The 11,626-nt window shown below is 31.3% G+C and overlaps 1 protein-coding gene across 3 annotated transcripts; it reads left to right on the plus strand.

Annotated features, from left to right (window-relative positions):
* The first annotated feature begins 51 nt into the window (after positions 1-51).
* LOC116777952 (zinc finger protein 568-like) lies at positions 52-11,472 on the plus strand. 3 transcript variants are annotated; one of them, XM_032671770.2, is made up of 10 exons: positions 52-193; positions 720-839; positions 4,371-4,491; positions 4,594-4,688; positions 4,756-4,845; positions 8,889-9,001; positions 9,229-9,362; positions 9,629-9,795; positions 10,009-10,056; positions 10,128-11,472. In XM_032671770.2, exons 1-10 carry the CDS (start codon positions 158-160, stop codon positions 10,191-10,193), a joined length of 990 nt encoding a protein of 329 aa, XP_032527661.1. In that variant the 5' UTR covers positions 52-157; the 3' UTR covers positions 10,194-11,472. The 3 variants fall into 3 exon arrangements, with proteins under 3 accessions (XP_032527661.1, XP_032527663.1, XP_061382480.1); XM_032671772.2 differs by having other exon boundaries at positions 10,143-11,472; XM_061526496.1 differs by having other exon boundaries at positions 59-193; positions 723-839.
* Positions 11,473-11,626: the final 154 nt, after the last annotated feature.

Below are 11,626 nucleotides of genomic sequence, written 5' to 3' on the forward strand. Positions count from 1 at the left end.
TATTATACGGTATCTATGTCAGGTGCTTGCCCCACTGTGCCCCACCCCGCTTGTATCTGTCTTTTCACTGACTAGCTGTCGTATAATGAGAAAAATACTAATATTTACGGAAATCTTGTTATTTTCAAATAAGAAATAAAGAAAACTCTGTTTCAAGATGGATAAATGTGGCATTTGCTTAAAACCTGCTGTTGTGAGTATAAATATTTGAATATTAAAACTTCTAACAGCCGTATATAGCTAATCGGTCAATATTTTTTGTTTTCTTAAGTTAGATCGTTATAAAAATATCACACCTAGACTCGATATAATTATGAATTGGTTAAGTATACATTGCGATTATACATTGTTTAGTTTTAGCTTTGTAAACTGTAGCATTGCAGCAGTAGGTAATAAAAAACTTGCATTCGAAACCTGCCCGCCTTATTTTTTTTTTCTTCCCTCGACCGACTATGTTTTTTTTCGTCTGGCTCTGCGTCGTATAAAAACATTTGCCTGTTTTTTTCTTTTATGATTAATAATACTGAATGCTAGCTTTCTGTTTTCGATAATGTTGTAGTTTCGTTACATTATTATTTTAAATGTAATCGTAATGTTGATTAATTAAAAACGTCGCTGATGTTTATAATTTTTATTTCTAAAATAAAAAATATTTAGATATTTAATTCTCAATAAATAAATTCAAATTAAAATTTTTAACTCTTTCCTTTCCTTTATAGCAGTTATTTGAGACAGGCAAAGACGGTGTCTATGCATGTTTCAAATGTCAGCCCTTGGTTCCGGAAGTAACAATAGGTGATGCTTCAGAGAAGCAGTCTCCGACATTAGTCAGGGAGGAGGTAAGTTTAAAAAAATATTTAAATCATATAATAGCAAAGTATTCTTACATTTTATATTTATTTTATTTTTTTTTTATGTCCAATAAAAAGTATATAGTCAAGTTCCATGCAGAGCGAAGGGCTTTTTTAAAATAGATTTTATTTAAATGTAATGCTTATTTATTAGACAACCAATTACTTAGACTGCCTCTTACAGACTGCACTTAATACAACTACAATATTACAATGTTAACATTTATGCAACCCGAAAGAGTCGTCTAAGTACAAAAATGCTTGCTTATTCTAAGTGATAGATAGGCGGCCACTGATAAAGGTATTGTGTATAATTCTTACACTGTTTTATGATTGTCACTATTTTCACTATGGTCAGTACTTTCAGCTCTCTTTAAGGTGGACGCGAGAAGTTTCAGATCTGTTAGATAAATTCCTTGTATATTTGTAGGTTTCAGGTTAGGAGTTTCAGGAGCATGTATTAAAGGTAAGGTCACTATTGCTACTTTGGAGTGAGTTTCATTCTCTTGAATTATCTTATGCATTATCAGAGTCACAGATTCAATTTCCACTTCACAATGATCACACAGGGTGAGTGTGTATGTTCCTCTAACCTTGTGTCGGGATATTTCACATGTCCTCTTGAAAAATTATTTTCCAGTACCCAGTACGGTGTATCCGTTTGTTAGTTTGCACTGCTTGTAGGTCAATGCCTTCAGTAATTAAAGGAACAGGTGTACACAAGGCATTTTCAGCGTAACTAATTAATCCGGTGATACAAGGACGATTGCTGAGTCATATAAATTATATCTTTTGCTTGTGAGGTAAGGATTTTTAGCAATAAATATAACAGTGGGGTCGTGGGATAACACAGGCAAGGGAATCAGTGTATAATAGACATAAGAATAATTTTCAGTTTAAGGCATCTCTAATATTTTCTATCTCTCCTTTGTGACAAACTTGTAGTGATGTCGTCTGTTCTTATCTCACTAAGTTATTTAGTATAGGGCTGTAGGATTTTTTTTCTAACTTACTTATTTTTTCTAAAGTACTAGAATTACCTAGTTTCTGTTACGCTTAATTTTAAATAGATTTAGATGAAAATTATTTATTAACAAATTGTATGTACCAGTCTTTGGTTTACATGTGATTTAGAATGTTCGTTATAATAACTTCTCAAAGATTGTGCCTTAAACCTTGAATGTTTATGTTATTACTGTTAATATTATCATTTAGTTTATATCTAGAGTTTACTATCTGCGGATTATAACTCATAAATTCATTGATCAACTTTATTTACGTATTGAATTTCGGTTATTAATTTTTAACCCTCGCTTTATTCTCGACGTTGGAGAAAACTGCTCTAACTTTATTGCTGTTAAATTTTTCATATAGTTACTTCAAACCTAACATGTACTAAATTTTTAATAAAATTTATGTCAAAATTATCAACTAACTTATCTAACTAGGTACAAAATTACCTTTAAAACTTTCTACTATAGGTCTTAAATCTAATGTTTTAGCGGCTGTCCATTTATCGCTGCTCACGATAGCACCACCTCTTCTTGACGATAGCACTTCAACATTATCTTTCAGTTCCTGAAGTTAAAGGGCCTGGGACCACATCATCGGGACCAGGGCCGGAACCAGCGGGTGGTACCCGTGGAGGTCGTTTAACATTCCGTATTGCAATTTTTGTATTGCGATCATTTGGCATTACGACAGGGACAGTATTAACAATGGCATTAGTTACTTGCAAAGTATTTTATAAATCGTCTATAGTAACCTATTGGTCCTAGAACACGTTTAATTTCGGTGATTGTCTGTGGCAAGGGATAATTAAGGATAGCTTTAGTCGTTAGTCGCTGTTCAGTGTTCACATCGGGGATAAAGATGAATGACTTTGCTGGCTTTGTATATTATAGGTATAACTGTTGCATTAGTGGGAGGTAATTCTTTTCATGTCTATTTTAATATCTAATTGTTCCAGAGGTAGCTTCCTATCAGCCCGTCGTAACGGACGTTACTTCACATATGTAAAATTTATGTGTGTCCGGGTTGCAAAAAGTTTTGTATATGGGAATAATTATAACATCATCTTGCTGACTGGTAGCATGAGTACTAAGAATGTCTTAGGGCTCTTTATATATAAAGGCGTTGAAATATTAATTAGCATTTTATATAACATAAATATAAGTTAATTTAAGTCCATTACTATTTGAATGTATTATTTCCGGTTTCGGTAAAATGGGCTTATATGAAAATCTTCAAATCGTTCAATTTCATAATTGCTTGTCATATCATTAATTTCTTCATGAAAACTGTGGTTGCTGTAATTATAATGTCGAGACTCGGGGTCTTCAGGGTTCTGCTGCTCGACGATACGCTGATGTAGGCGGAAACCTTGTGGTTTAGCATATCGAGCAGTTCTCATGCTTACATCCGCAGTGCTTGGTCGCCAACGCCGCGGTCGCTGTGTTTTTGAATGTAAACAAACAGAAAGAAAACTGCTGAATTGCTGGAAGAAATTTGACAGAAAAAGGCATCGTAGACATAAAGCAATCATTGGAAGACCTGAAACCACGCACATTGAAGTCATGATGGAAAAACTATGGCCTGCTCCGACTGCGGAAAATGACGAAGGATCCGTGCAAGTTCAAACTTTGACTGCAAACATAGCCGAAATTGCAAATGGAATAGGGACGAGATGGGTTCGAACAGACAGAATCATTTGACGTTCAGGAACTGCTTGAATCGCATGACGAAGATCTGACTGAAAGCGACTTGGAGGAAATATTCACAGCCCATTGAAGAAGAGGCTTTAACAAGCACTGGCAATGTGACATTTACTGTGAAAAATATTAGCGATGGTTTAAGAATGGCATGAGCTTTGCGATTTCTTTATGAACATTGATCCATCTATGGAACAAAGGCTTAATTTTAAGATGCATATTGCTAGTGCGACTGCTGAATATCAGTCTGAATTAAATCAGCTATCAAAAACTCCCGAGCAATAGATAGAAAATAACAAAATTCTTCAAACCATTGGCTGGGAACGAGGTTAATGACTAAAAAAATGTCCAAAACTTAAATAAAATTGATTTTCTTGTAGATTTTTATGTTTTTTATTTTGCCACCTACGAGCCTATCCCCTATAAACCCATATAAATTACCATTCTGTATTGACCGTTTTGGTATTCGCGGCATATTTATGGAACATTTAGCCCGCGAATAAACAGATTTAAATGTATAAGAAAGATAACAGGCCACTAAAAAGGTATCGTGTATAATTGTTAGAATATGCGCCTGGGAACGGCTCTAGGTGCCGAGTCAGCGGTGTGCGATTACCCGTTTGATACTTCGCGTTTTATTTTTATAATGCTGGCGAACAATGTTTTAAACTGGAAGTATAAAAAAATGATATTAATTCGTTTCAAGGAGCTCATTTGAACAAAATAGAAATACGTCTCATACAGTTCTGATATTGCTGTATGCAATCGCTGAACGTATCGAGACATTATAATTGTGTTTGTTCTTCAGGATAGTGAAGCGCTCTTCTGTGGTATTTGCAACAAGTCTTTCAGCAAGAGTATGCAGCTTCAGAACCACATGAGGAACCACCGAGCGGAACGACGCTTCGTGTGCACCTACTGTAACAAAGGTATATGTTCGGTTTTCAATTCTGTGCATATAATGTATAAAAAATATGTATATTACAAAGAATTTTTCGTTAATCCATCCTTTATGATATGATTAATTTCAGCATTCTCTCAATCCAATAATTTAAGAGCACATCTCCGTATCCACACTAATGAACGTCCATACAAATGCCAGGAGTGTGGCAAGGCTTTTACTCAGGTAAGCATTTGTGTATATCTGCAATATCATGTTATTTACGTTTATTAACAGGTAAATTGATTTTCAGGTAACAAATCTGAATAATCATGTACGTCTTCACACCGGCGAGAGGCCCTTTGTCTGCCCCGAGCCGGGATGTGACAAAGCATACGCCCAGGTAAATATGAAATTTTAACAGTACGCTATACTTAAATTTCTATAATTTAGTCAGAACCCAATAGCTCAATGGGTAAGGTCTCTGCAATGCGTTATTACATGGAATGCAGGTTTGATTTCGGTTAGATTATTTTTTTATTAGATAATTAATTTTAATGTTACATCAGTGACCAACTGTTCAGTGAAGCAAATATTTTTTATATAATAAGAAAAATATATTTAAATCAGTCCAGTACACTATATACATTATTTATATGTATATATATTTTTTAATAAAGCCCACAAAATAATTTGATTGATCTTATCAATGTTACATCACTAGACATTTCAATGATCGGTAATATTGTTTGAATGAAAAAAAAATTCTAGGATGTAATATATATAACCTTTTTAAATATATAAATAGTATGTATAATTGTGAGCCAATGACTTTAGAAATGTCATGGGCGCAAGTTGTGTGGTTTTTTTTACTGGTCAACACTGTACATTGATGAGATACAAGGCTTTAGCTCGCATGAAGTTAACAAATAATAATAAGCAAGCTCGGGGATTATAGCACATTCTTTACTATACATATATATAATATTTTTTTTAATTTTTTACATAAATGGGAAATGAATGTCGGCTTCAGTATGCTGGTCTCGCTATAATGACTATCCGACACTGAAAATTGGTGACATTTTTTTTTTTTAAATAACACTCGCCTAAAAATTTTTTGATGGAGAATTGCTATAATATCTTTCGTCGTGTTAAAACAAATAAGGAGTATTTATATATATTTAACGAGAACTCATTTTCATCATTGTTTTAAATATAGAGATACATATGTACTTAGAACATTTAATAATTGTGGAAAGATAAGTCGGACCTGTATACATATCTAGCGTATTATCATAAAAAAACACATCTATATAAAGCCAATATTAATCAGATTATACTACGCGTTTTTATTATTCTAAGAAACTACATACTCCCGACGTTTCGGTTACTTCGCAGCAACCGTGATCACGGGCGTAGTGCAGACGATATGTGAATGGTTATTTTTTTAATTCTATCGCTTCATTCGCACCGAAATCGTGTAATATTCTGCCAATGTCAACGTTTTTATTTGTTGGGAGAATTATAATATAGAGTATTGTGTGGAGAAAACACGAAGGAGTAGTTCGAATGGAATAAAGGCGTTTATTTAATTATTATTTTTTAAAGACGACTAGTATTTCAACAGCACCTAGAATAACAAAAAATATATAAATGAACTGAAAATGTTTTAAAATATCATTCTATTGACCAAATTATTTGAAATAATTTATACAGCTGACAAAATCAAATGCAAAAAAATAACAATTAAGAACAATTAATAATCTGTTTGAGATATTTGTCATATTCACAGTTCGATTTCTTTGTAAGTGACTAAAACATTAGATTATAATTACAGGTAATATTTAAAAAAAAATTTTTACCTCGATTTAATTTTTTTTTTTGTACACATAAATGGACCAAGTCAGACATGATTAATGTTTCCATACATAATATAATCAATTTATAACAAAATAGATTCTGTATTAATCAGACAAGAATAGGATATGACTAAAGGGTTACATATTACGTTTGAAATAAACTGTCTTCATTATTAATTCACTTATATATATATATAAGTGAGTGAGATATATATATATCTCTAATTTCTAAACAGCTTATATATAAAACATTTTATAAGATATGAACCAGTAAGTTATTTAGATAAGTGATATAGGTTTCATTTCAGTAAAATATATGTACTTTGCACCTTTAAGGAGATTTTTTTGATCTTATACATAGGTACTTATATTACTGACATTTATAAGATAATAACTTCTTGTATCTGTGAACCAAACAGTTTAGTTTCAATATATATATATATATAATAATTTTAATATATATTTGTAACATAACTACAGTCCTCCTGCAATTTTGTTATGCATAAAAATTTAAATCTACCCTCGTCGTGCTGCCTACAGAGTGATATACCTAGTGATTTTATTCCGCGTATAAAATTTTATATACAAAGAGACCATAAATTGGCAGTGTGGTTCATCATAATGTGTTCTTGCTATTATATTATAAAAAAATATATATATATATACTATTGACTATAGTATGTTTATAACGCAAAGAATTTTCCAAACGGTTTTTCCGTTGATGTTGCATCTGTCGAAAGTGTCAGGCAGTGATTCCTTATCTGTAACTTAAGTTATACGTATATCTCATTGCTACTTTCTTAAATGAAGATCTACAGTTTTTAATAATAAAGATAAACTATGGATACTTCTTTAGTCCTCCAAGGCATCCTCTATTTATGGAACATATAATATGTTGTCATTGTGAGTAGCATTTTCGTAAACTGCATCTTATGTCCTTGGACACCCGTATAACTGTAATCTTTATTATTAGCTATGTTTTCAGTGGAATACATACTTAAATAAATATTATATGATATACACTGAGTTTCTTTTAAAGATTCAATGGAAGGCTAATCAAAACTTCGTCGTCTGGCGTTGGCGTCTTTAGAAATTATCAATAGACCATCTTTTTTACGGTTTCGTTTAGATGTTTTTTATTTCTGATCGAAATGTTAAATTACTTTATTTAAGTATTATATAATTTTATTACAATATTCGTGATAACACCTAAAGAAATAATACACTCATGAATATTGGGAATCATAAAAAGATTAGGTTTTCCAATACTCGTGAAACCTTTGTGAGATTGATTTTACTCGGTTTTTTATATATAAGAATTTTACTTAATAAAACTTTTATTTATTAAGTAGAAAAGATTTATTGAAACTCTTTGCTAAGATGCAATTTATATCGACAGCACTGAGCGATAATATTAAACAATTACTGATACTGCTTAAATCATTTCAATATAAAATATTAAGAAAAAAAATATTTTACTTATACAACCTATGTACTGTTCGCGTGTTTTTGAAGACTTGATATTGTTAATATTCAAACATATACCGCCTTTGCCTTTATTTTTTGATATTACGTATGGCAATTGATGTATGTCTAGCCGTTTATAAATTTAAACAATATATATCTGTATAAAATTAAAAAATAAATATGTGAATTCATTCGTATTGTAGTTGGTTCTCCTGGTGGTGGTGATGCACCAGCGGCTCTTCGAAGATTGATGATTAAGGTTCTTGGTATTGAATTTGATTCCCAATTATTTGATTATTTATATCACTATCAATTTTTAACTCCATTATTATCAAAAACTAGAGTAGTAATATATAATGACAGTAATCTTTAAGTTTTTAGTTATCTGTATTACAGTTTTTCGCGCCATCCACCTGTCAATCATGATATTGCCTTTTGCTGTTCGATTCGCATAAAAGTAAATTAAAAAGTTTTCGTATTAAATTTGTATGTTGTGAATTGTGATCGTCGGTTCCTAATTTAAATTAACTTTTCGACCGAAATAGAATTTTCCTTAAGGTGGAATTTGCTTAAAATTTCCATATATTAAGCTAATGTTACTTCTAACAACGTTTGTGAAATGTTCAGATTCTGTTCTTATTAGAATGTGGTCGGATTTACATCTTTTGTGTCGAAAAGTAATTTATAAATAATCTGTTTTTTGAGTTGCTGAAATAATGTGTGTAGGTTAAATTTTGTTTTTGTGTTATGATTTATTTTATAAAAGTGCCTCTGATTTACTTATATAATGAATGTATTTAAAAATACATCAAAAGAAATGTTATCAAAGAAATAAACCCATCAAACGTTTAATTTGTTCATTTATAATTATTAATCTCTTTCTATAAATAGGAATACCTACAGGAGATCAAAAAATGAATTTGTTGACGAATTAGATGATAAAAATTGTAAAATTTACCACAGACTTTCAGAGATTTAAATATAACTCTTCTTCGTTTATTTACGATCTATACAAATTAGTAAAATATGTATCAAATAGATTATTTATAATTATACCATCACACCTAATGGCTGCGGTATGTTTGTTTGTATTTATTTAACAAATGTACATTTGTTGCAGGTCACAAATCTGAACCAACATCGTAAGCGTCACCTGTCCGGTCGCGCGGATTCCTACGACTGCAGCGTCTGCGGCGAGAGATTCACACAGAGGAATCACATGTACACACACAGGTATGATAATTATCTCAACATTAAAGTGAAATATAGTCAGTACAACTTATAATTTCAAACCAAATACATGTGGTGTATTTGATTTACTCAGTCGATGTTCAGTCATTCAGTCGTTAGCATAGCTTTATTAGTGACCACAATACATTATGTATATTGTAACCCAATATTCTATTCTATAATCTACTTATCTGTTTCAATATTTAACATTTACCGAGCCTTTGTTACAGACGCGAGGCCCATGACATAAAATCACCTGTGAGAAGTCAGAGACATAGTTGCACCGTCTGTGGTGTGTCACTGCCCAGCGAGAGTCACTTGCAGATACATATGACAAGACACATGGGAGAGGATAATGAACATAGTCAGTGTTGTCATATTATATAGTATATACAAATCATAGAGCCAGACCCGTTAGAAGTAAAATAGATATGATTTATGTATGTACAGGAAGTTTTAGTTTTTTCACATATAAAGTTATTAGCAAATGATTTCAAATATTTGCAAAATATTTTTATAAACTGAAAAGTTACTATCAGTTTTATACAGTGTATGTACAAGACTCACATACACGATTGCACCATATTGTGTGGAACAGTTGTATGTAATATGTGTGTATAATGATTTCAGAGCCGGTGGTAGGTGGTGAGTGGGGTGTGTCGTGTGTTTTCTCATCGTGCGGGGCTCGCTTGTCGTCGGCCCGCGACCACACCGACCACCTGCTGAGGGCCCACCAGCTGAGGGTACTGGCCAGGGGTAGAGACCATCATCCGCCTAAAAGAGGGAGACCACCCAAGGTAGATACAGTACTATATATATCTGTATAAGACATTGTGTAACATGCTTCATATTCGTCCAAAAGAAGTTAGGGAAAAATTTTGTATGTTTTGTTTGTCATATAATATATAAATTTAATCAATATAGTACATAGTACTTATTAAATTAACTTGCGATGAATGGACTTTAAATAAGAGGGTTGTGTGTTCTACAATAATCATGCAATGTTACAGATTCTAAAAGAGCCCCTCGACATCCCCGAACATAGACAATTTGAAGAGGTGATATAGAATTATTCATATATTTTTAATTTATTTGATTATATTTTTTTGATGTTTTATAATATTTCCAGGTCAAAATTATAAAGGAGGAGCCGCAGTTCTTGCCCAAGTTGAAACTACAGAGTTTGTTTCAGTGATAGATAAAGACAATAACTATACAGACAGAGTTGCATATATTATATATCTTTGGTCGTTTGAGAAATGTTCACAAGATCTACATATATGTATATAATAGTTTTTAAATGAGTTTAAGTGCAATTTATATAAGAATAGAGCAGCAATAACCCGTTTCATTGTTTACATGTGATGTTACTTTACAATTGTCTATGGATATATATTATCTACATTTGTTTTTTTTTTTTTTCCAGCGTTATCTATGATTGGATAGAAATTTTACTGCCATGGTTTTTAATATATTTTTAAGCCGTATTTTAGCAAAAAAAAAAGTTTTACGGCTTTTTTATGTAGGAATCGTAACAATTTTTTTGCCGTGGTCTTAGTACGAGTGTGATGGAGATGTCACGGACGTACGTCAATACTCTCGGTTTTAAAGTAAACGGTACGATCTAGCTAGTACTAGGCCAGCGGAGTATCATAAGAATAACAATTACTTAATAACATAGTCGTTTTAGTAATAATATGCTTTTAAATACTAAATAAGTTGGTATTATAGTTATTGTGATAAGAAGCAGCTGTCGATGCTGGGATCCTGTATTAATTAGAATTAATTACTCTATTATTATCATTATATATATTTTTTATTTTATTTTTATTTTTTTTACAAGAAAAGTAACATTGTTGGCAATCATGTCACGAAAAAGTTTTTATATTACAAACGCTTTAAAAGCGTTTATTCTTTTTATTTTTTTTTTTTATTTTAAAAGAGTATCCATCACGGAGTGACGTCACTTTGAGTGGTTTTTATTTCTTTTGTAACTCATTTTCGTACATTAAGTAATTATAAGACTTTGATGTATATGTTATTAATTAATATTGAAGTATTGATGCGTAGATTTATTGTTTTTTTTGTTATGTGTAATTATTTTTTTTTTTTTTTTAACTTGCAACACTAATATGTATCTATGTATCAATACGTCAAAACTATATGCGGTATAAATAATGAAACTTAATACATTATACATTCTCTCTGCCTTAATTTTTTTTTTATTTTTCTTTTGTTTTTTTTTTTTTATATATATATAGATTTTTTTTTTGTTTATTGGCTGTGAATGCATATTTTGTCCGCACATTTATAACACAAGTTTCTTATAATGTTGTCTATATTGTAAGGTGCAAATGTTCCTATGAGTGTCAGTGTATAGATGTAGACATTTTCAATTCTAGCCTTGTTAAGACATGCGGCGCAGATTTTTCTATTAACAAACATTTATCTTAAAATATACAATTTTAATTATATTAATGCGTTTTTATTGTTTTTCTGTCTATACTTCAACCCAGGCCCTTTACTTCAATTTATAAATACATATATACATATATATATATATATGTATACTCAGTTGCTGAGAGCTTGAACGTGAATCGTGTGAGTTGAAATTTATTATAAAGTAGA

This window comes from Danaus plexippus, chromosome Z, assembly GCF_018135715.1.
Source record: "Danaus plexippus chromosome Z, MEX_DaPlex, whole genome shotgun sequence".
NCBI classification, from domain to species: domain Eukaryota; kingdom Metazoa; phylum Arthropoda; class Insecta; order Lepidoptera; family Nymphalidae; genus Danaus; species Danaus plexippus.

Coding starts and splice junctions, on each gene's coding strand:
- LOC116777952 (XM_032671770.2), top strand. CDS start 158: ATGGATAAATGTGGCATTTGCTTAAAACCTGCTGTT. Junction 9,796..10,008: donor AAAGAGGGAGACCACCCAAG/GTAGATACAGTA, acceptor GCAATGTTACAG/ATTCTAAAAGAGCCCCTCGA. Junction 10,057..10,127: donor AACATAGACAATTTGAAGAG/GTGATATAGAAT, acceptor TAATATTTCCAG/GTCAAAATTATAAAGGAGGA.